Genomic DNA, 25,090 nt, shown 5'->3' on the forward strand with positions numbered 1-25,090 from the left:
GAGCCACATATGTTTGCTGATACATGAAGCCCTGACCGGATTATTGAGAGACTAGGCCTATTAGAGTACTGTGATTATTGTCACAGTCTGTTCTGGACTGGTGCCATCACCATCTTAGCCCGCAGCGATACCGGAGATGCTATGGAAATTGAACCCTACATGCTGATTATCCGGCGACAGTGCCACCTATTGGGACCCATATCTTTTTCGAATGATGTTTCTGAGACCTTTGGTTTCTGCTTTTTCAGTGCTTTGATGTATTTACCACCTTGAGGCTGACACTCTGGCTTCTGCCACATCTTGACGCTAAAAGCTTTCGTCGGCTATCATATCCAAACCTGCTTTTGCAGTTCTACTTATCATAGTAGCAACTGGAATTCTTCCGCTAGCCCAGTCCAAGGCCAGGTACCCGCCAATAGTACCTCGTATATCTCTATCATGATGGCTATAAAAGAACGGGTGCCCACAAAGGAAGATGACAATTGGGGCTGTTGTGTCTATTCTCTCTCAACACACCATTACGTTCCTTTGATCAGTTCAGCCATAAAAATAATGGGGAGAATAATAGCAAGATTTCTGACTGTTCTGCTACCCTTGACTCAATTGACTGCGGCTCTGACCGTCCAGCCAGAAGCAGCAGCCAGGGTCTCAGTTGAGACTTTGACATCCGCTGCCGCAAGTTCCTCCATCGCTATACAGCTCAGCAGCTCACACTCGCCTTCATCCAGCGATACTTTAACATTTACTCCGAGTTCAAGACTTGCGATGTTTACTATCTCGCGTCCTGCAATCACATCAAGTTCGGCTTTATCTTTACATCCAAGCTCTTGGGTATCCCTGCAATCATCAAGCCAACACATAGCATCCACCACATCTATCCACGCATAGTCGAGTCCGGAGTCAACCAAACTTCCTCAGGCATCTACATCGGTACCATATATGCCTTCATTCACGAACCAAAGCACCAATCTACCGAGCCATTTAACCCCTCCGCAGCCCGCTGTTCATACCTACGACAGCAGCCTTCCGGAGTCTGCTTCCTCACCCGGAGGACACTCTACCACTTCCACAATCCTTACCACCCAAGTCCACACAGTCACTTCCTGTCCAGAACAAGTGACTGACTGTCCTACTACGGATAAAACTACATTCCTTACTACCGAGACCATCACCGTCGGCACTACAATCTGTCCCGTAACTGCTGTCATGGCCTCTCCAACGATCTTGCAGCCTGCAGACGATGTGTATACTGAGGTTTCAACGGTCTATTTCACGAACATCGTGACAGTCAGTGCTTGTGTAAGTAATTGGTATTGATTGTTTACTTGGCCTCGATAATTCATAATATTACTCCCATATTTCGGGGTGTTAAAAGCTAATATTTACGCCAAATTGTCCGTACAGTAGTTCTTGGCAACCTAATTGATAGGTTACTAATGCAATTAATAATCATCATCATGGTCTCATTCCTATTATATCCTAATCAACAATTTATTCCTATGATAGATACTTCATTGACTTTGTCCTTGCCCTCCTCACCAATCCCCCAGCTCAACCCAGCAGCCCGGACATCACCGATGCTGCTTCTGCTCCTCCTTCTGCCAAACTTTAAAGTACGTACTCAACAGCTCCGGCATAGAAGGCAACTCCGGCATATCCGACGACGCAAGCAAAACACGCCGACTATTCGCATTCTCATACACAGTCTTCGTCATTGTCTCCGCCTCCCAGTACACCAACAATTCCCGAATTTTATCCTGCAAGTACGTCGACGCAGCTTTGAAATGGTGTTCACCATGCGTTGCCACAATATCTGCCCACTCCATAGCCGATACCCGTCTCAACGGGGGCGAAGAACAATGTGCCACCGTGTCTAAAACCTCATCCCACGTCAAGGTATGAGTTTGATCAGGGAGGACAAGGTTATATGCATGGCTGTGGTGACTGCTAAGCGCAATTTCCAGGATCGCTGAGCTGGCGTAGTCGACTGGGATCATCTGACAGCGGGCGGCCGGGGGAGAGGGGTAGCATCCAACGCGAATGGCGCTGACCATCATATGTTGGAAACCGTCCGTGGGGTTGGCAATGCCTGTTTTGCTATGGCCGGATATGACTGGCAGGCGATGGATGGTTACTGGCATGCCGTTTGCGATGGCATCCCAGGCGATGCTTTCGGCCACGATCTTGGTCTCACTGTAACCGACAAGCTTTCTTTCGGAGCCCGTAGTGTTGAGGACGGGTCTTTCATTCTCGCCGATAAGCTCCCTACCCTCGAGGTATGCAGATGTTCCGCAGGCCGAAATGCTGGAGGTATAATGTACGGGCTTGAGGCGCTTCGTGTTGGCGAACCGAAGAATATTCGAGAACCCATGGATATTGGCGCCGCGGAGCTCCGAGTATGAAGGCATGTAGTTGCATTGGGCGGCAAGGTGGAAGATAACACTGGTCCATTGAGCGAAATGTTCGTACTTCTCTTGCCCGAGTCCCAGTGTCGAGTCGGTGAGATCGCCAGGTACCACGATGACTTTAGATTCAGAGTCCAATGACAGTCCGTAGTGCTCCAGGTTCTCCTTGATACGTGCCAAGCCTGCTGCGGCATCTGGCGCTCGCACCAAGCACGCGATCTCCTTCACCCGCGGGTGACTAGTTAGAGTAGAGAGAAAGAAGGCACCCAGAAACCCGGTGCATCCGGTCACAAACACCCGTCCTTCAGATTCGGAATGCCAGCACGGAACGTGCTCTGATATTGGCTCTAGAGACTTAGCCAACTCCAAGTCCGCCCGATAGAGCACGCTCTCATCAACATCGTCTTTGCCGTTACCGACAAGAGACCCCTTCGCGTTCTCAAGCTCCCCGGACTTGTGCTTCTCACGGAGGACCTGCATGGTAATCGCGCCGAGTCCTTTGACGTTTTGTGCCTTCGATATCTGAGCGAGTGATACCTCAACGCCGACATTTCGCCGGAACCAGCTACGTATCTCGATGGTCATCAACGAATCAATTGCAATCTCACATAGCTCCTCATACGGCATGTCATCGGGATAGGACATGTTCGAGGCAACCATTCGACCGATTTCGAGCGTAATCTTGGTCTCAGTAGCTGGATCGTAGAGAAGAGAGGGGTCGCGCTTGACCGCGTTGACCAACGTTTTGAGCTCGTTATCCTGATTAGCTCTCCCACCTTCCGACGCAGTTAGCATGTTATGCCACGCCAGGAAGCGTGCATCTTGCCCAAATGTGCTGCCGTTCTCGATCTGTGATACTGGTTTCGTTGTTCCCATTCCTATGCAAAGGTGGGGAGCACCTCGCATGATTTGTATTTCCAGGGCCTTGAGTAAATCAGGCTCTTCCAGCACTTCCCATGAGCTCATTTCCACCATTTCCCTAATTTTATGGGATGTTTCAGCGACAACTCCAATATCTCCCATAAAGCCAATATCGAGTACACTAGCTTGTAGCCCTTTGGAGTGACGATAAGTGACAAAAGCGTTCAAGAAGGTATTGGCAGCCGCATAATTTGCTTGTCCTGTATGACCGGCAGTACCAGAGACTGAGCTAAGTAGAGCGAAGAAATCCAAGGAGCAATTTTGCGTTGCGTGATGAATATTCCACGTGCCTTGGACCTTCGGAGCTAGTGCCTCAGTCCACTCCTCGTATGCCAATTTATCTAACGTTTGATCCTGTTTGACACAAAAGTTAGTATGCATTTCACGATAACAAGAGAATGTTGATTGCAAAACGAGAGTGTATAGCAGGGAAACTTACTCGTAGCACCATGGACAATTGCATAATTCCCGCTATAGGCCGTACCGCGGCAGATACGGCCCGTTCAACATCGTTGATATTGGTGACATCACCTGTCACTACCTGAATGTGACAATTCTCCTGAGATTCCATATCCAGGACAAATTCTCGAGCCTTGGTTGTCTCCAAGCCAGACCGGGACATGAATAGCAAATGCCGGGCGCCCTTCTCCACCATCCATCTTGCCACTGCACGCCCGAGACCTCCAAGCCCACCAACCAACAAGTAAGAAGCATCACTGCGGAACAGGGCCCCTTTAGCCTGCAGCTTAGACACCTGTAAATCAGATGGTTTTTCTGGAATTTCCACCAGAATCTTGCCCATGTGTTTGCCAGTCTGCATATGCCTAAATGCTTTAGCAATATCGGACGCCTTGAAAACAGTAACAGGCTGGATAGGACGGAGCTTCCCTTGTTCGATAGAATGAGCGAATTGCTGCACTAAGCTTCGAATAACCTCAGGGTTCTGCTCGCCAATTTGGAGAAGATCCACACCAATGAAGGTTCGGTTTCCCATGAAGAGGTCCATATCCAGCTTACCATGACCGAGGAAGTCACGCTTACCCAACTCAATCATTTTGCCCATGGGGGCAACACACTTCCAAGAGGCATGCAATAATTCGCCGGAAAGAGAGTTCAGAACGAGATCCACTCCTCTATTACCGGTCGCCTTCATCACATCCCTATGGAAGCTAACGCTCCTCGAATCAAATATATGATCCTCGGGAAGGTTGAACTCTTCCATAAGATGTTTTCTCTTCTCTTTGCTTCCAACCGTGGCGAATATCTCGGCTCCAATTGCCTGGCATATCTGAATTGCGGCCAAGCCGACACCGCCGCACGCGCTGTGGATCAGAACTGTCTGCCCTTTTTGTAGATTTCCGCACTTCACCAACGAGTAGAGAGCGGTGGAGAATACGCAGGGACCTGCTGCTGCATCTTCGAGGGACAATCCTTCCGGGAGCACAAGACAAGTCTCTGCGGGCACTATTTTTCGAGTTCCCATTAAGCCCTTTCCGAAAATTGAGACCTTATCTCCTACTTGAATATTCTGTACCCCTGATCCCACATTGCGGACAATACCGGCCGCTTCAAGTCCGATCTCGGAAGTTTCTCCCATCAATCCCATCGATATCATGATGTCCTAAACAAGCAGGATTTAGCATCTATACACCGAAGGCGATTGACAATGGCTTACTCTGAAATTGAGCCCCACAAAGCGGATATCCACTTCTATGTCGTGTTCCCCAAGCTGTCCCACACGCCCATCCAGGGCCCAAGTCAGAGAATCAAAGATACCAAAGCACCCAATATCTAAAGATCTCTGCTCGAAGCTATCATCGGCAGCCATCATTTGGTGGAGAAATTGGAAGTGAAATCGACCGACATGAACTGCTCCATCTTTAAGGGCAAACTCGTAGTCCTCATTAATCGGGTTCTTGCCTGATTGTCGACAGATTCTTTCGAATACAAGCGCAATCTTCTCTGCTGCACCAGATTCATTCTGCTCGAGTTCAAGCGTTGCAAAATTTGTAGAGATCTCTTTTCTTACCGTTCGCATTAATCCCAGTGTTAGGCCAAATCTAGGGTCTGAATCTCTTCCGCCAAAATGAACGGGGGGCATCAGCCACAGGCAGTGGCCTTTGACACGAGACAGAAAGCGTTGAAAGGCACTGAATCCATCCTCTGAAAGACTGTCCAAAAAGGGACTATCTAGGTCAAGAAATGATATAACGTCCGTTATCGAAGAGGGCAAGTCCTTCAGGGTCAACCAAGTGACCCTGACTCCTTGGTGTGTGAAAGCCTGTGCAAGTGTGTATGCCAAACTAGGGACGTTGCCATTATGAAGGAAGCCAATCTCTTTATCGAGAGATGCCCTGGCCTCAGGTCGCCGTGACAGGATATAAGCATTGGTCTCGAATGGTGATTCGTTGTCGTAGCGGACAATATCCACACCAGTGAATCCCGCATCCAGGAGCTCTTGATGCCATCGTGAGACAGGAACCACTGGTGTCTCCCTTGAATCCTCTGCATTCCACCAGCCTGGGAGGGTACCCATGATGAAATTGATCATGGGGAGTCCGGGACAGAGCTCTGTGAGGAAAAGCCACCCCCCTGGAGCCAGAAGTTTGTTCAGGTTGCGAAGCGAGGTCGATATTCTTGGGGTAGCATGAACAACATTTGAAGCGATGATCAAGTCATAGCCCTCTACGGCAAAGCCTTGGTCCTCAGGGTCCTTGGATATGTCGAACGTCTCGTATATCATACCAGGGAAGGTCCTAAAGTGCTCTTTTGCTTTTGCGAAAAATCCAGCTGAAATATCAGTGAATGTATAGCTGGAGTACAAAGGACCCTCGTGCTTTGTTGCATCATAAAGGGCATCGAGAACTGCCGAGGTGGCGCCGCCTGTCCCTGCACCAACCTCCAGGACTCTGAGTGTTGGTCGGGAATGGCTGAGCAGTGACAGGAAATTCTCCGCCGGACATAGACGAGAGGACTCCTGATACATACTACTGACCGCATCACTTCCGCTAATAATCTCAAGGGCGTCGAGGCTGTCATCTAAAATGCCTGCAATATGTGACAACATCTCATAACCGGCAGTATATACACTGCTCACCAAAGAATGCTCGATGCTTTCGCCGAACTCTTCGATCTGCGACAGATACCCTTCGGGATTGGAGCCAGACTTATCCATTTCGAATACAAGGCTGGGGTCTTCGCTCTTTATCCTTTCGTACTGGGAGAGCAACCAATTGTGGTACTTTTTGAGGTGCTCCTTTGTTGGTCTGGATGACCTTGTCCGGTGGTATGCCTCCAATATGAATAAGTTCGTCAACTCCACAGCCATTCGCCCGCGATCTATGTCGGCTGGGATTGGTGGGATTAGGCTTTCTAGTGGTAAAAAATCTAGATGAGGCTTCCAGTGCAAAGTTGCGGCGGACGCGCCATTTTCATCGTTGATCGCGGACTCACTGATTCCAAAGAAGAAGCAACGCCTCAAAGAAAGCACAGGCTTTTCACCCGCAAGCAATAAAGCATCCCCAGTGAACGTGTTTCCAGCTGCATCGCATGTTGATTTCAAGGACATCACCTCTTGTCCAGGCGCAACGTATAGACTCTCAATAGCGGTGGGGATGCACAATTGAGTCATGGAACGCTGAATTCCTTTGGCTCCTGCTACACTCAACAGCTGGAGACATTGGTCTATCACGACAGGATGGAGAGCATAGCAACTACCGGTTAGCGCGGTAGGCTCATATAGCGTCGCTGCGGCCTCGGTGGTTGTAGGGCTTGCGGTAATGTCTCGAAGCCCGCGAAAATTGGGGCCGTACTCCAGTCCTCGCTTCTCCAAAGCGTCGTACCATTCCTTGGCCGGCACCTCACGTGAGTATGGAGATACTGTGCCATCTTCATGACTGAAGCCATCTCGCTCTGCCCGCACCTGGCCGACGCAATGCTTCTTCCACTCGCCTTCGTTATATGCAGTGATTGTAAAGTCGTACCAACCGGAGTCTAAACTGTCGGTCAGTTTCACCGGTCGAAGGCTCGTGATGATCTCAACGTGCTGCAATTTCTCCTCTTTCAGCACCAAAGCAGCTCGCATAAACACATTTTTCACCGAATATTCGGGAACCTGAGAAATCTGACGCATAGCCTCCCCAACCATTGCCACGTATCCGGCACCTGGAAAGACGACCTCTCCCCCTATTTTATGTTCCAATAGCCACGGTACATTTTCAGCTTGTAACATATTCCGCCATACGGGTTCCAAGTCGCTCGACTCCAGAGCTCGACTTCCTAACAGCTCGTGGTGGGGAGCTGACCGAAGCCTCCAGTCCCTCGTTAGACGGGTCTCACTCCAGAAGGATTCATTATGATCCCACGAGTAGGGAGCAAGGTCTGTCACTGTGGCTGCAGGACGGACTAACGATGATAGGTCCAGAGAAATTCCCTGGGCGTACAACTGCCCAGCCGTGCTCATCAAGCATCTCCATTGGTCCTCATTTCGAATAAGGGTTGGTGTGTATGAGCAGCTTCGCTTGGAATTTGTACCGGCGATGATTTGCCGCAAGGGGCCAGAGAGCACCGAGTGTGGTCCAATTTCAACAAACGCTAGAGCCTTTTCATCATCACACAATATCTTGCTCAGTGCCGTGCTGAACATGACTGGATTTTCGACATTTTTTCTCCAGTATGAGGGACTCAGAGCGCAAGGGTCAGAGATAGTTTCGTTTGTAACCGTGGATACTAGTGGAGTCATAGATTCATTGAAACAAATTTCCGAAAGTAGTGACTCGAATAGTTCTCCCACCTCATTCATGTGGTGTGAATGGTAAGCCACATTAACTGCAAGACGTCGGCAGAACACCTCGCCTTGTGCTTGTATGTCTTTCAACATTTCATCGACCGCTTGCTCGTCTCCAGAGATGGTCACACTTTCAGGGCTGTTCTCGCACGCCACAACCACGCCACTCTTGAGATAGTTCTCTGTTTCAGCACGTCCCAAACCGACTGCTGCCATAGCGCCATTTCCTTTTGCTGACTCCATAGCCAGTCCACGAAAATATGCGATCTTGATTGCAGAGGCGGCGGTAATTGCTCCTGAAGCATACGCCGCGGCAATTTCGCCACTCGAATGTCCTACCACAATGGACGGCACGACCCCCAGCTCCCGGAGGAAGTCCACCAGGGCCACCTGGATGGCGGTACAAAGGGGTTGTGCGAACTTAGCCTCCTGAAATCGGCTTTTATCGTCAGTATGCGTTAGTTCCTCTAGATGTTGTTAGATTCAAGCTCATGTTAAGAAAGATATCAAGACATGCCTTCGATACTCCAATCCGGTGGAGATTCCAGTCTCTGTAATTCCTTATCTAGTTCTTGTATGACTGACCGGAACTTCTCAGAGCTCAGGATCATCTCTCGCCCCATGCCTGGCCACTGTGCGCCTTGTCCGGTGAAGACGAAGCAGATCTGCGGGTTGATTGCACGCGCTTTCTCGAATGTCGAAATCGTTCCATCTTTTTCCACGATGGCAAAGGCTCGGTGTTGCATGTGCTCTCGTTTAAACACCAGTGTATATGCAAGATCTGCAGCAGCAGTTGGGGCGTCATGTAGATAATCGCTGATTATTTTGATATTGCCATCCAGTGATGCGGCCGACTTGGCAGAGGTGAGCAGAAGGTGTGGTGCGCCTGGTCTCTCGTCGGATGCTACCCCAGACTGGGATACTGCACCTACAGAGAGGGCAGAATCCAAGACAACCTTAAGTCATTAGCAGATGTTCTTCTAATATCTGGGAGTATTATGATTGAGCTGAATGTAGTGATACATACATGTGCATTGGTACCCCCTATACCGAATGAATTGACGCTGATCCTCTCACATCTACCTGCCGGCCAAGGTGTTGGATCCACAGGCACTTGCAACTTTGCTTCTTTGAAAGGGACTGAAGATAAAGAATGAGTAGTTTATCCTCTAAAGCACTAGGGAAGGAAATGTCTCACTGTTAGGATTTGGGGTATTGAAATGTATATTGGGAGGAAGGATCCTGTGCTCGAGCGCGAGTACGCTCTTGATCACACTGGTGATTCCAGAAGCGCCTTCTGAATGGCCCAAGTTTGGTTTCACCTAGTACGTATCAGATATCGAATTATTAAGACTTGTGGTTATTTCGACTGTCGACTCACCGCTCCAATATGTATGCCTTCGTGACCAAATACATTGGCAATTACAGTTGTTTCAGCTGTGTCGCCAACGATTGTGCCCGTTCCGTGACACTCGAAGAACGCTGTTTTACTGATATCAGAAATTCCTGCTTTCTGATAAGCTTTTCTGATGAGTGCTTCCTGTGCTTGCGACCCTGGAGTTGTTATGCTAGGTGTCTTGCCGTCGCAATTGACCGCTGTAGATCGTATCACAGCGCGAACGGGATCCCCATCCCTGAGGCATGCATGTAACGGCTTGATGTAGATTGCATTTACAGCTTCTCCTCTTCCATAGCCATCTGCAGAAGCATCAAAAGTTTTCGAAATTCCATCTGGAGAAAGTGCCATAGTCTCCGAGACGGCGTTAGTGGTCGTTGGTGTGATGATCAAGTTGGTCCCTGCCACCAACGCCGACGAACATTCGCCTGTGTATAGTGCCTGACACGCATCGTGTAGACCTACAAGGGCCGCAGAGCAACCAGTGCGAAATGTGATACTGGGGCCCCGCAGATCATACTCGTAGGATATTCGGTTCGAAAGGGCGAAATCCGCCGCGCTGACGACCCTGAACCGATCGATGGCCTGGGTGTCCTTGCTCATCAAATCCAACCAGTCTTCACCAAACACTCCAACATAACATCCAATGTCCTTTCCACGGCATTGGGATGGGAGTTGACCCCCATTTTCCAAACATTCCCATACAACCTCAAGCAATATTCGTTGTTGTGGGTCGAGTTTTCCGGCTTCTAGCTTGCTCATACCGAAGAATCCAGCATCAACCTGCGATATATCTTGCTGAAGGAAGTAGCCGTGCTGGGTCCGAATCGCACCAGGACGAGTCTCATCGTAGAATGCTTCAATATTGTATCGGTCCTGGGGAACTATGCAACGGCCATCGCGTTTGTTGATCAATAAGTCCCAGAGCTCCCTCTCACCATTCACACCGCCAGGAAGCCTCATCGACATGCCAACAATTGCGATCGGGAACGGGACGGGCTCGTAGTTGCTGTACACCTCTGGTTGTACCGCGCCATGGTGGTCTTTACAGTGTGAAAGAATGGCGCTCGGTGAACTTTTAACATCCAGTCCATCCATGATTTGGTAACTTTTCTCCGCTCGGTAATATTCACGCTCTAGGGTGGAGCAGGGACTTCCAATCTTTAAACTGAGAGTCCGGTGATGGTAGAAGAGATAAACTGACACTGATAGAAGAAAAGCGATACACTTTCCACCCAAGAACGTTTGAACGGTATCTATTTCTAAGTGTGGGTTGCACCCTTCATATTAGGTGCGACCACTTGCAATCCGTACTACCAAGCGACAAGAACAACGGTAGTGATCATGTACGTCTGCGGGATTGTCGAACCCAAGATCTTCCATCGCACTCAAGTAGCGGTCAGCAGAGATCAGAAACGATCTTAACTGTAACAATACTACATCTTAGATTGATCTAGACCTTGATACTTTTTTCCCCTTCTCTCCCCCTGTTTCCCTGTCTTCTTCCCAGTGAGATGTCTCAGGTTATTATTTCCGCAACCCCCCTCCCCCCAAATTCAATGGTCGCGTGCTGTCCACGGCCTGCCTTCAACAATTGAGAAAGAAAAAAAAAAATACATATGCATCGACTATCTATCAACCGATGACAAGACAACTGTGTGTTGTTACGTTCCGTGTCCCACACTCAATGCCCCAAACATGCCTTATCCTGTGTGCATTGTCACACGAGTATAATCGGCGATACTGCAGTCAACGGCAGAGAGGACGGCAAGACGGGCGATCGCACATGCGTATTCGGAATGTCCCCAAGCCCCGGCATGGTGTAGGAGCTAGCCTCGTCATCAGTTCTACTTAGTTATTCTTGGGAAATTCATAGCTCCATATAGAACGGTCGGTATGATGTGTTCATACCTGCACTGAGACAAGAAGTGGCCAAAACAGCACTTCAGCTCCTCATTTCCCACCACTGGCACTGATCTGTATGTTTAGTAGCCAATGCCGAGGATAGAAACTGTCTTGTAACCCTTTTGCTTCTCAGCAAGAAAACCTTAAAGCTTCAGGAACAAATCAGAGGTCGGAAACAAGGACATTGTACATTACTATACCATCCCTTGCATGAAAACCCGTACTATGCGCGTAGATCTACGCGCCCCCTTGCATCCAAAGTTTCCCTTTCATACTGTTTACCTCCGGCGTTAGTCATAAGTAAAAAATCGTGTGACCTGTTGTTTTCTCAATCTGACTGAACAGAAAGTGAATTAAGGAGCTTAAAGCGGTGAAGACCGAAGGCAACGCAGCAGTGCAAAGACTATTCGATTGATTCTTCCATGGGTAATCAGATCGAAATTGGTGCACCAAACGGAAAACGGACAACAACAAAAAAACCCAATTGCAGAACCAATGCGGAAGCGTATGTTTATGTGGTACTATTATGGCAAAGATCTACATTCTCAAGCGGAAAGGAGTAAGCGCGAGCTCTCCCTGACGGGACGGACAAAGGACCGTGTCATACCGCAGGGGAAGGTACTCTGCTAGTGACTCGAGCAGAGCATCACAATTAGTTAGGCTTGTTTCCTTTCCTTGACTAAGTTGTGGGTTTAGACTAATAAACTTTGTGACATACGCTGTCTGAGACTTGAATGTCCTCTACACCAATCCGCTCGACCCTAGACTCCACAACCACAATAATTGATTGATCTGCTTATAAACATGTTGAGATACCGATCATGTAGAATTGGAATGTCCTCCTTTAGAAGCCTGAAAGGATCACCACTATATTCACCCTCTGTCATTGTGTTGCAGGGAAAGATGGGAGGAATGTTGCTCGTCCTAGATTGTTTTTAAAGCAACTGGGATCCTCTCGGTGCCAGTGTGCAAGAATACGTCTTCCAATCTCGAGAAATCTACAATACCATCAGAAGTCCAGCGACCATCCTAAACCAGAGGTCACCATGAAGTTCAACAACGCCGTGAACATTGCAACTGTTGCTTGCCTCAGTGTTTCTCCCGCCCTCGCCCTGGTAACCTCGTGCTTTGATGCCCTCGACTCCATTAGCAAAATACCAGGCTACTTTATCCAGAATGTTCAGCTGAACGCCTGTCCGGCCGGTTGCGCACCCAACATCGACCAGTGGAACAGCGATGTGAAGGACGAGATTCTCAACGAACTGTTAGAGGATGGTATCCAATACACTGGAATCAATGATGAGCCGGCACAGAAGGCATTTGTTAAATCCATTGATGACCTATATAACACGGTCGTCTCCAAGTGCCAGAAAGAGTCCGATGGTCTGAACCTCTGTGACGATGAAGACAAGGTACAGCCATTCTTGGATTGCGTCAACAGCAACGCAAAAACCGCCGTTCTCAAAGGGGTGCCCCCATTGCTTCCCTACATTACAAATGACAGGTGCAAAAAAGTCGACGACTACTTGAACAGCGATCAACTGTGGAAGGATGACTTTCCGGAACACTTCAAGTCATATGTCGACAAGTGCCACGATATCTAAATGTCATCAACACCAGCACTCTTCGGCATTTTCATGTCTTGAAGGAAGTCACGATGGAGCTCTATTATAATAAATGGGAGGAACAGTTTGCAAAGAAACTTGAGTTGCTGCGGTTCATTGTATTTGTACCGTTAATTTTCAGATTCTCTTGTATGAGCCCAGCATCTCTAATTAATCATACATAATCCTCCGAATTTTCACAATATAACATGGTTCTCTATTAAGGGAGACTGCCCACCCGCAGGACACATTGTAAGCGTGTCTGGACCAACAAGGGCTCAGTTTGGTGAAATGCATCTATGACAATCAAGTAATAATTTATCTGGCAATTTGGAGTTTCTCCTGAAGATACCCGAAGATACCTAAGCTGTCGAACCGTCATGTCCCACAAAACACATAATTAGATTACTTCGGATCTAAGCGAAACCTTACTAGAAATAGACAGTAGACAGGCTCTGCCACACTGATGGCAAAAGTTGATTGTAACACTGTAAATGCTCTAAATCGCTCAAAATAGGCAATAAGAGAGAACTTAAGACTTGAGACGTAGTTGACAGGGACACTGTTGCAAGGCCTAGTTGATATCTACCATAAAGTGTATATGCCTCGAAATGTGGGAAACATATGGATCTTAAAGTGTTGAGAAGTTGGCGTTACGGTTTGGATATATATTTCCGTCGAATTCAACTGCTGCCCTACCTGCTGCGAGATGGCTTTGCGAGATATATGGCCTACTTCGCCTTAATATAGAAGAAAACTCGAAGAGCATAGCTAGAATAGACTACTATGTTACAACTGATTCCTTCCCATGTAAGCTGTGGAGAGTACAGGAGTTACATGGGCGACACTGATTCCAACAGGGGAAGGAAGGGATCTGCAAAATGTTGCCTGTCACATCCGATTTCGTGGCAAAGAGGGTGTCACATTGCCATTGAAATGATCTGACGTGCCATAACACGGTACTTGAGAGACGCTATCCTTATATGAACAAGTGCACTTCATACTGGTATATTGGTGGGGTGTCATTTAAGGGACCTAATAAGTAGTGGAGACCTCTGACATCCGAGGTGACACGATCAGAAGGCTTGCATAAGAATTCATTCATGTTATAATCTCCCTCCCAGGAGTTCAACACGTTCAGTGCCCACCCAAAACAATCAGTACAAGATGTCACTGTTTTCCTTGTCCGGAAAGACTGCTCTAATCACCGGCGGCACCCGAGGAATCGGCCAAGCAATCACCCTCGGGCTCGCTGAGCATGGCGCAGACATAATCCTCGTCCAGCGCTCGACAAAAATCTCCGACACCCAACCAGCCGTAGAACGGTTTGGTAGGCGTTGTGAGGTGGTCCAATGTGATCTTGCGGACCGCGAACAAGTTGAAGGACTGATCAGCAAAGTTGTCGCCACTCATTCAGTCGACATCCTCGTCAACTGCGCCGCAATTCAACACCGCAGTCCGGCGGTGGACTACGATACACTCCATTATGAAGCGGTAATGCAAACCAACTTGACAACTCCATTCATTCTCTGTCGCGATATTGCCCGCCACTGGATTTCGCAGGGGAAGCGCGGTAAGATCATCAACGTAGCCAGCGTGGGCAGCTTCCAGGGCGGTATAAACGTTTCGGGGTACGCGGGAAGCAAGGGGGGTTTACTGCAGTTGACCCGTGCGTTCAGTAACGAATGGGCTGGGAAGGGGATCAATGTGAATGCTATCGCTCCAGGGTATATGATTGAATACGTGTCTTAAGCCAGGAATTCCTTTCAAATCAACTGATTTGGCTTATTAGGTACATCGAAACCGATATGACCGCTGATACGCTGGCGGAGCAACAACATGCGGCCTATCGTGAGTCTATTATACCACGAATTCCTGTGGGCAGGTGGGGGAAGCCGGAGGATATAAAAGGGGTATCTGTCTTTCTAGCTAGCCAGGCTAGTAATTATGTTAGTGGGGAGGCGATCGTGGTTGATGGGGGTTGGTTGGCACGTTGATCTATCATACTTGTGACCTGAAGAAACTGCGCTTCGCGCTATTCACCTGACATACCAATACTTGGCACCCGGCGCTCTACGTACAACATTGCAATTAATACTCCGTCACTGTCATGAACTACAATGACATGTGGCAAACAAGGCTTGCGCCTTTCATCCTCCACAAATCTCTCTAGCCACCTCGCTCATATAACCCATTACTATAGTAGGTCTATATATCTACCATGCATAAGCCGTAGCAGTAAAGCATATGCCAGACTACAACGGACGTGTCATTTTGTTTCCTAAGGTTGGATACACAATTCTAATGCAAAGAATAGTCAGAACCATGGCAGCCGGTTGGCCTGTGTTTGTTATAGGATGGTTTATATGGAGTACACGGTTATTTTTTGGAAACCAACGGCACAAAGAGCCAAATCATTTCTTTCATGACATCCTGTTATCAGCCGATGCCTTCCTACATTCTGGAGATGTCAGGCTCACCTCAAGTCGGCGAAAGATCTGCTTGGCCCCGTCATACGCGACATGATCTCGGAAGATGACAAGGGCACATGGTCTCCAAAGGCAACCGAAGATGAATTTAATGTTCTCGCATGGCTGGTACAGGCTGCAAAGGGGTCAGATCTTGATCCTGATACCCTAGCTCATGTTCAGGTTCTTCTCGCCCTGGCATCGGTTCACACTATCCTTCGTCGCGTTGTGAACGTTCTCTATGATCTCATAGAGAATCCGAAGTATATTGACGAGTTGCGAGACGAAATTTACAATGTCTGGGCCACGACAGGTTGGAATAATGCTGCTGATTCCTTCTCGAAACTTTACAAGCTCGACAGCGTGCTACGAGAATCCCAACGTCTCTCCCCACCAACTATTCTTGGTTCAAAGCGGCTCTTCAAGCAGTCGTATACCTTCTTCTTGGGTATATCAATCGATCAGTGAACGTACGTCACACTCCCAGTTATGGCCATAAGAAACGATCCGAAATATACTGTCTACCCAGAGCGTTTTGATGGACTCCGCAGTTACCGCATGGCCCAGAAAAAAGATGGTTCACGAAAGGACCAGGCAGATCATCAATTCTCAACAGTAGAGAGGAGGTCTTTGATTTTGGGTACGGCAAAACATCCTGTCCCGGTCGACACTTTGCTAGCCCAATCATAAAGATGGTATTCGTGAAGCTTTTGACCGCGTACGAATTCAGAGTTCTACTGGGACATAGTCGGCCGAAGAACTACGAGGCTCACAAGTTTATCTTCCCGTGGCCTTGGGACAGAATTGAGTTTCGGACTCGGAAGGATCGGGCGTGTCCTTTCTAGTGTGAGAACGTCTCCATGCTCTGGGATTGTGGATCCTTTATGCATAGCCGACTACATATCAACATGTGTAGATAGAAACTGCTGACCATTTGTCTCAATCAATGATAAGCCCGTCCGAACATAGCATAAGCTAAAACCACACAATGGAAGATTCGGTGACCAGCTATATTCGCCAAGCATAAGAAATAAAGATAGGCCTCTGGAAGACTACAGTATGGCCGCATAGTCCACAGAGTAGACTTTGCTGTTCCACATTAATCCAATATTAACATGGGTCTTGCCAGCCTGCCTCATATTGCTAGGAAAGTGTTTGTCATAGAGCACACATAGCCACTCAGCACCAGCCAACGATCATCTCCCCTAATTGAGGGCAAGCTCCTCTCACGACTGATCGAGGTGCCCAAACGGTATATGATTCACACGCTCATAAACTTGCGCATGTACACTGACCGAGCCATGCATATCAGCCGCAGAGTCTTCCAGATGTGACTTGTATGTTCGTCGAGCATTAGTGCTTAGCTTAGCCGATTCGCTTTATTGGACGACAAGATTTCCCGTAGCGTCTAGACCATGCCCCCCGGCAAATGTGGAAGTTCGGAACAAGGAGATAAGCCTCTAGTACGGAGTATTTGGCTCAATTTGCTCTGCGGAGGTACAGATCACCGAACACGCCCGTCAAAACGAGCGGGGCATAACAATACTACCAGGTCATGCTAGCTGGAAAGCGGCTTTTGACACACAACTGACAGCATGAACGTGCATCGTGCAACAACTAGAAGGGCTTCCGATGAACCGATATTCCGAGCCACTTGTTGGGTAGGTGGTCGTAGTTGAGCACGACTTCGGCTCCAGAGGTCCTGTTCCCCATAGCACTTGGTCTCCTTAGAGCTCCCACATGATCCCGTCGGAGGGCGCCTATTTCACATGGGCTATGCTACCCGCTTCCCGCTTCCCGCTTCCCGCTTCCCGCTTCCCGCTTTCCGCACCCTTCCTCTACCTGCAGTAGAAGCGAGTCGTACCGGCACGGTAGGATTTGATAACCTGGACTGGGATGGCATTACTCGTTCATTATCCCAACCGTACTCATCACTAGACATTCCTCGTACAGTTTGTTGTCTTCATGTTCCCAAAATAGTCCTAGTCATATTCTGAGTGCTGGCTAGCTATTGTTAATCGTAGAGTGAAGCATGTAAAAGAGAATAGACCAACCCTCTTGTGTCATGCCACAGTAATAATTATAAGTCCTCAGCTGGACTTGGGAAAATTCAAATGTGATTTCGGGTTACTCTAAGGTTCACGCTACGCTTGCAAGTGACGGGAAAGGTTGGAGATGAAGCAAAATGAATTTCATTACTCTACGGCGAATCGCAACCTAACATAACCCTAGCAGACTACACAATGCCCTATAGTCTCAGCCTCTACCGTAAGTGGGCTAGCCAAGCTAGCTATTACTTTTTCGCCTCATTGGCACTGGCTATGTGCTCTTCGTACTCTTGAAAGGTCTTGATACCCTTCGGTATGCCATTTGGTTGCAATCCCTGCTCATCCATGAGCTTCGACCGAACCTCCAAGACTTTCTTCCATGAGGCCCTGCTTTCCATGCGCTTCTGCCATGCCTGAACATTTGGGTATGGGGCCAAGGGATCCTCCCCGGGCGGGGTAAGAAGGGCCATGTCAAGGCGAGTATTCCACGGGAGAAAGGCCAAGTCAGCGAATGTACATTTATCCCCGACGAGCCACGTTTTGTCTTCAAGGACTGTATTGAGAACGCCCAGCAAACGGTGATCCTCTTTGACATATCGATCAATGGCGGAAGGGAGTTTCTCAGAATGTAGGGCGTTGAACCTGGATGGAGAAAGATTAGCCTTGGACGGCTGCGATGTAGGCATCATCCGACGGGGGACGGATATTGGTAACACACCATCCGCACTGCCCGAAGTATGGGCCCTGTCCGCTCATCTGAAAGTGCAGATACTGGTTCAGAAGATGCTTCTCGTTGAGCGAGTCATAGGTGAGCTTATTGTCGGTGTCGTACACTTCCTCCAAGTATTGAATGATAGCGCCTGACTCCCATAGCAATAAATTGGTGTTGGGGTCGACGATTGCTGTTCGTGTCAGTTAGCTTGGCAAACTGCCTAAAGGGACCAACAATTTCATGGCACATGTAAAAGCTATCACAATGAGTCACTTACCCGGGACTCGACCGTTGGGGTTAATGTCTATGAAGGGGGGTTTCTTCACATCATCGAACTTGAAAGAATGTATAACGTATGGAACCTGCAGCTCTTCTAGGATAGTAATAACCTGCATAGTATGGATCGTCAATGATGCATGGGATGCTACCATATGATTTCACTGACCTTCCATGGGTTCGGTCCAGGGGCTATACAAGATATTAGCAAACCGGCTTAGCTATGGCGATTGTTGATAAACGCCCTTGAGCCAGGGCTGGAGCGTTGAGGGTCAGCTTACGCGTCAGCCAGACAGTGATGGGCTTGGTCATGGTGTTGAGTTGATGGTGAGACGATAATTGAGATATACGAGAGATGTCACACAACAGGGTATCTGCGGGGAGTCAAGAAGTTGTGATTTTGGATGGAGTATCTCAAGGGAGATTCCCTGTTATATGCAGGCCGAGTCACCTTTGGTCTGGGTGTGGGGTTGATGTGTTGTGATCATAGTTCTGCGGAATGGAAAAATTAGACGAGGCTGTTGGTGTGATCATTTCTTTGTTCGATTCATGTCTAGTCTTCTGTTGTTAGGAACCCGGAGGGTAAGATTTGGGGGTTAGTGCTTACTAGCGTCGAAGATCCAGCAGATTTGCTAGGCAGACCCCACCAACTTTGTTCCAAATTGCTGCCGTTGTTACTGTAATAGGACATACTTTTCAATACCATACATATTGAACACATACACACCACCCAGGGTTGAGTCTTTGCTCGTTTGCTCCATGATGTGTGCTTCACCGGCGATGCTCGGCTCACCTAAATACCCAACCAGTTTTACATGCAAGTAGATAGAGAATGCTATAATTGTTGCGACAAGTGATACATACGGAGACACTTCATCCTATCTAAGTCCATTATTCACCTACTATTTCTGGCAGGCTGCTACCAACTAAGCCAAAACAGGTATTTCCTATCAAGTTGTGGTGCGCCCAAATCTACCAAAACTTTCGGAACGGCATGAACCGTCGAAATCGCCAGTTGGTCCGCTCGTAACAGCGCCCCTCATTATTGTGTCGGTCATGTTCCCTCTTCTCTCCTTAATATCGATTAAATTCCAGTTCAAAGCGCGCAGAGCCGCTCGGTTGACGCTCCAGGCGGACGACTGGTGGATTATGGCAGCATGGGTATGAATGTCAACCTGAATCAACGACAGCAACAGCTGATGTTAGAGTAGGTTCTCACATTGGGGCTAAGCATATGCACCTGGGAAATCGGAAGCATCACCGGTGTTGGTGTCTATAAAATCGATGCTGCTACGGGTGTTGTAAAGTCATTGTAATTGCTTCTGATCTGTAGCACCATCCTCCAGGCAGGCTTGTGTGCAGTCAAAATCTCCATCCTACTCTTTACAAGAGGATATTTGTGACACAAATATTTCAGCTGGTCTCTTGGATCTCCATCGCAATTGTTAGCGCTTGGGGAATTCTATTCTTTTTCGTACGAGCCCCGCTACCAGTCCCTGGTACCCCATCCCCGTCTTAACATGTTGGCACAGTTGGTCCTTTTGGAGGGAGACCCGATAAGCATGTCCTGGACTGGAAAAGGCCGCTTCCAATTAGATACCGTCGCGCTTGGGTTTGCACAATCAGGAACTAGCATCGTCTTGAATGCCGCCGTTCTCCTGCTTCTCATCCCGGTACTATGGTCTCTGCACATGCGACCTCACAAGAAGTTTGGTGTCTTGCTAATATTCTGGCTGGGTGCATTCTAAGTCATTACGGTTTTGCAACTAGCTCTTGGATTACTGACATAATGCTTCGTGATTGCAGTTGCTGTGTGGCTGCCGTTGTTCGGCTTATTCTGCCCCACGCGTCGCTGTTTAAAGTGGTCGTTGACCATGCCTTGGTTCGTAAGTATTACCCATGATCTTCCCAGTTTCCTCTTCAAAAGCTGTGTAGTAGCATGGACGACAGGCCTCCAGTCCAAGATGATTATATTCATGCTCATAGAGCCCAATTGTTCCATTATTGCCGCCTTTCTTCCATGTTACGGCGCTCTGTTTGTTGGGGCAACATCACTCAAGTCAATAATTCATAGCTTCCGTACCGTTTTCACGGTCGGTAGCCAGAGCAGCACCTACTCAAGTCCAGCACACGCAATAGAAACGACCTTAGACTTGCCATAGACAGTGCAAATAAGTTCCAAGGAACCAGTGACTCCCTGGTTGAGCTTACTGGGACTGTACCCGAATGGCCTGAAGCATCAGCTGGCGGGCACACCACTGTTCATATCAATAGCCCCGTTCAGCAGCACGAGTCACGAGCCAGCCAATGCCAATCCCCTGGATTTACAGTGGAGACTACACTCAATGTCTCCACTACTCACTGATCCGTTTCGTGGCAGCGATTCGCTCTCTTTACGTTACGTATCACATTAGAGGATCCATGAAATGGAGGAAATCCGGAATGATCTCGCAAGATATGCCATCTTGTCATATATTGTATCTATCATCAAAGTATGTATTGTCCATTACGTCATGAAATAGGATTGGTACCAATATTAACTAAGTTGCGTGGTGCACATATACACACACTCTCTTTACTATACCCAGATGTGGCATACTTCTGGCAGGAGTTAAAGTAAGCTCCATCTAAGTTCTTTTACTGTAACGTAACTATTCTCTCACCTAAAGTGTCATCTGTGTCATATGTCGGGGAGCAAAACCCTTCGTTGCCTGGCTGGATAGAAGCGATATGATAACGTTTCTGGTCTAACAATGAATGCGTCGACACTATATATTAGTATAGTCTTCGTGGAACGCCTCCAATGGGAGTATATTCGCAAGTAGTGACGTCACAACAGCCTGTCTCAAGCATGTAGTAAGGCTTATTTCTACTACATGGAAACTAACTAGTCTACCTGTAATACTGTATGTTCCTCTTTGAGGACTTCAACTACTTACTCAATCGTTAATATACAGCCTTAGGCAATATATTTCGCCCCAGGCAGCCAATCCGACCAAATAGCAGGCGGTGGGATTTTGCAAGGTTTGAACGACAAGCTAATCCTACTAAGGTAGGCGGAGAGTGTGGCTTGAACAGAGGCTGGTAGGTGTGGCGGTAGAGCCTCCCGAATCTTATCCGCACAATAGCCCTGGCGGGTTAGTCACATACAGTAAATCAAGTGCGAAGAGGAGTACTTTGAAGACACGTACTTTATTTGTCGCATCTTTACAAGCTATTTCGAAGAATGTTTGAGCATGTCGGTTCTACCAGTTCAACAGGTAGACCGGGTCTTCCAACATCACGACGGAGATCCCTGGAATGCGGCGATCTGTGCTTGCTTGTGCTTGGACACGTCCGGGGACGAATTTGAAACAAGCTTAGAGACAATGCTTTGATTCCTTTGGAATACCTTGTCATAGGTGCACGGTATAGTTTAATTTTTAACGATTCTCGTGGCATTTATAGAAGCGCCAGCTTTTTTTTTCTTGGCCTCTGTGTTTTGGAACATGAAAGCACAGCAAAATGAAACCCGGTCAAAGTGCGATCTGTCTTCCCATGACTCCCCAGATGGCTTTAGTTTACTACGGGTATAGCCCTTACAGCACTGGATAAGGGGCAAGAATACTTTGTTGTCTAGTAAATGCGAACCATGACACCACTGCTTTGGTAATCACGATCTCGGGCATATAAATGACTTCAATAGTAGTATTTCGCTTCCAGAGAGCCTCGGAAACTGCAATTTTTGCTTGCAAGATTCATTCAGCATGCGTATTCTCTGTCTACACGGCTATGGTACGAGTGCCGATGCCCTTCAATATCAACTGTCGGGTCTCCTCCATTCGGCAGATCCCAGTTGGGAGTTTCATATGCTCTCCGGCGAGATCGAATGCCCGCCCGCACCTGGTTTGGCAATCCTTTCTACATGGTCCGCTCGAGAGTGAGAACGACAGAGCTAACCGCTTTTCGATGACTCCCTCGAAGGAATCGAAACCAAGTTTACTCCCCCATATTACTGCTGGTCACGCACATTTGACGCACCATCCATCGAGGAGGCTCACACCTTAATCACCGAAGCGATTGAGGATGAGGGTCCCTTTGACGGTATCCTAGGATTCAGTCAGGGAGCCTCAATCATTGCCTCCTTCCTCCTCGAACAGACTGCCAGCCACCCCGAAGAACCACTCCCATTTCGGTTTGCCATATTCTGCTCGACAACAATTCCCTGCGCCTCGGACCCTAACTACTGCCAGTCCTTAATGGGAAGCCTGTCTCGGCAGGATCAGCAGAGGATCCGTTCTGGGCAGGATGATCAGCTTGCACAATTGCCCACATCCATCAAGGCACCAATTGAAGAATTTGTCAAGGTGATCAAGGCAGGCCGGTCGATTACTCGCGAGCCAATTCGCTTCTTTCTGGACCGGTCTATCGAAGAAATTCCCTGTGCCTTGCACCCGGACCATTTTGCGGGCCGCCTCTCGATCCCTACCTTGCATCTACGGGGTCATAATGACCTCCCTGGGTTATCCGACTGCGCCTTGCTAGTCGAGGAATTCTGCAACCCTAAGTGTCGCAAGACCATTCTCCATTCTGCCGGACATGATATCCCGAGAAGTGGGTCGGAGCTGAGACAATTCAGGGCCGGATTAGAATGGCTAATTGCGCAAAGCCAGTTGACACCTCAGTAAGATGTCGAAAGCAGGGAAATCGTCTGGAATGGCTTCTGTGGCGTTATTATACAGAAGCATACCTTGTTCTACATTGTCAATGCGTATGCGTTATATGCAAGAGGTATTTGGACTTGTTGCGTCCTTGAACCAGCGGTATGTCTCAGAACATTTTCCAGCAGAACTGCAGAGAGAATTGCGGGCAGTTTGAGCGGTGTAACATTGGTAGCGGGAATTCCCGCTTCTATGTATAATGTTCCATAATGTGCCGAAGAATGAAATGCGCAGCATTTGACTAGAATTTCAATTGGTAGAGCGTGGGGGCTGAGCTACACTCCAAGGAAAATGATCTAATGGAGAGGTCGAGTGGCCCCACTCGGTACATGATCCATCCCACTGGTACATGAGGCCCAGGTCCAGATTTCCCTCATGGACCAAGGCGAACCTGCTGAAGGCTGAGTATCACCCCCTCGCCTCCTTGCAGTGTTCTACATTTGGGGTACAGGGGAGATCAAGGAAGTATTTTCGGCGCGATAACCTTAATAGCCTTTGGTGAGATTATGAGCTCTACTGATGGGCATTTTCAGGGAAGGAGTCTCAACCCTGAGAGTCTGAAATTAAAAGGATAGATCAATTTTTAGGTATCCAAGAAGTACACTTTGGAACTCAAATACTAGAGATACCCCCAAAGCAGATCTAGGTCACTGCCATGTGGCCTGATCGCAACGCGTGAAGATAGAAGCAAGGGGGAAGGGAAGGGGCTTGTGATGAGAAACTCACGTGCTGGATTCGCCAGCGGTGCACACTTGGAATTTGGCTGTTAGCCTTTTATATCTGTCATCGTCAAATGTACCGATGACAGAGTGTGATATGCACTATGAACCCAAATTCCCTGAGCGTGAAGCGTGCTACTTAAGACCCACATTGGCCCAGGCCTTGTGCCCACTGTCATCCTTGAATATGCAGGTCCCCGAATATATACGCCAGGCAATGATCGGTCTTTTGAACCTACGTCACAGGGAAGCTTTTCCCGAGATCGGATCGATCAAGCCCAGCTAATCCGGCTACGTGGGACCGATCACAACATCCCCTTAGAAGAAGTTTAATCGGCCATTACCATAGAGGCTTTGCCTTGAATTGGTAACCGGTCACTTTGCTGCATTAATCCACAACACACGAGGGCAAGGCAAATATACTTGTTGGCCGCCATTTTGAGAGGTATCGAGTCTCGCAACCTGCATGAGAATAGGAGTAATAAGCGAATATTGTATAGTAATTGGCGTCCCTTCACCCGACACCGTGCTTGTGCAAAGGACGTCAGCGGTCCGAATCTAGTCTCAGTAGCCGCATGAGAATCACGTCTTCGTACATTGAAGCAACTGTGCTAGTTTCGAACTGCTCTTGAAATAGGCTGAAAATCATTTTGTCAATTTCAAGACTCTGCACACGCGAAGGCTCTATTAGCCTTCGTGACGACAAGGCGAGCTCAGCAAAAAAAGCCGTAAAGGCAGTCACGTCATACAGCTAATTACGGAGCGCGAAAGTTCCTTGTTATTTGGTGTATTTGGCAGGTTTTGAACAAGCCACCCCTTGGAAATACAGCCATACAGGGCTCACGCAAAGCCGTTCCTTGCAGTTTCCATTGAATTTCTGTATTGACTCAAGGCTTGTATACGTATCACTACCCACGTTCCATTCCTTAGAAAAGAGTCTGGAACCAGTAATATTAAAATGCCATATTTGTTGCAGTCGGCAAGGTATAAGACAGAAATTGAGTGGGTTAATTGGAATCCAGCAAAGCCTAAAGGAATGTAGCGGTCATGCGCACACACTACATAAAGATAGAAGAGAACAATGCCGTTGCTTCATTCCGCAGAATAGCACACTCCCCTTGTTGCCACGATATTATACTCCCACTTGCAT

General features: G+C 48.2%; 6 protein-coding genes across 6 annotated transcripts; 4 read left to right on the plus strand and 2 right to left on the minus strand.

Annotated features, from left to right (window-relative positions):
- Positions 1-1,571: 1,571 nt before the first annotated feature.
- Positions 1,572-10,606, minus strand: AKAW2_81206A (type I iterative PKS; the record flags this gene model as incomplete). Its single annotated transcript, XM_041682312.1, has 7 exons — positions 1,572-3,680; positions 3,766-4,947; positions 5,002-8,579; positions 8,630-9,068; positions 9,140-9,252; positions 9,311-9,434; positions 9,494-10,606. 7 exons carry the CDS (start codon positions 10,604-10,606, stop codon positions 1,572-1,574), a joined length of 8,658 nt encoding a protein of 2,885 aa, XP_041549167.1.
- Positions 10,607-12,459: 1,853 nt separating this feature from the next.
- On the plus strand, positions 12,460-13,017 carry AKAW2_81207S (uncharacterized protein; the record flags this gene model as incomplete). Its single annotated transcript, XM_041682313.1, has 1 exon — positions 12,460-13,017. One exon carries the CDS (start codon positions 12,460-12,462, stop codon positions 13,015-13,017), a length of 558 nt encoding a protein of 185 aa, XP_041549168.1.
- A 1,167-nt stretch (positions 13,018-14,184) lies between these two features.
- Positions 14,185-14,769, plus strand: AKAW2_81208S (putative secondary metabolism biosynthetic enzyme; the record flags this gene model as incomplete). Its single annotated transcript, XM_041682314.1, has 1 exon — positions 14,185-14,769. One exon carries the CDS (start codon positions 14,185-14,187, stop codon positions 14,767-14,769), a length of 585 nt encoding a protein of 194 aa, XP_041549169.1.
- Positions 14,770-15,539: 770 nt separating this feature from the next.
- AKAW2_81209S (uncharacterized protein) lies at positions 15,540-15,953 on the plus strand (the record flags this gene model as incomplete). The annotated part of the gene is made up of 1 exon (XM_041682315.1): positions 15,540-15,953. The coding sequence occupies one exon, from the start codon at positions 15,540-15,542 to the stop codon at positions 15,951-15,953; it is 414 nt and encodes a 137-aa protein (XP_041549170.1).
- A 1,825-nt stretch (positions 15,954-17,778) lies between these two features.
- On the minus strand, positions 17,779-18,833 carry AKAW2_81210A (glutathione S-transferase family protein; the record flags this gene model as incomplete). Its single annotated transcript, XM_041682316.1, has 5 exons — positions 17,779-18,175; positions 18,252-18,435; positions 18,523-18,634; positions 18,691-18,713; positions 18,803-18,833. 5 exons carry the CDS (start codon positions 18,831-18,833, stop codon positions 17,779-17,781), a joined length of 747 nt encoding a protein of 248 aa, XP_041549171.1.
- A 3,434-nt stretch (positions 18,834-22,267) lies between these two features.
- Positions 22,268-23,188, plus strand: AKAW2_81211S (uncharacterized protein; the record flags this gene model as incomplete). Its single annotated transcript, XM_041682317.1, has 2 exons — positions 22,268-22,406; positions 22,485-23,188. The coding sequence occupies 2 exons, from the start codon at positions 22,268-22,270 to the stop codon at positions 23,186-23,188; spliced, it is 843 nt and encodes a 280-aa protein (XP_041549172.1).
- Positions 23,189-25,090: the final 1,902 nt, after the last annotated feature.

The sequence above is a fragment of the Aspergillus luchuensis genome, chromosome 8 (genome assembly GCF_016861625.1).
Source record: "Aspergillus luchuensis IFO 4308 DNA, chromosome 8, nearly complete sequence".
Classification (NCBI taxonomy): Eukaryota; Fungi; Ascomycota; class Eurotiomycetes; order Eurotiales; family Aspergillaceae; genus Aspergillus; species Aspergillus luchuensis.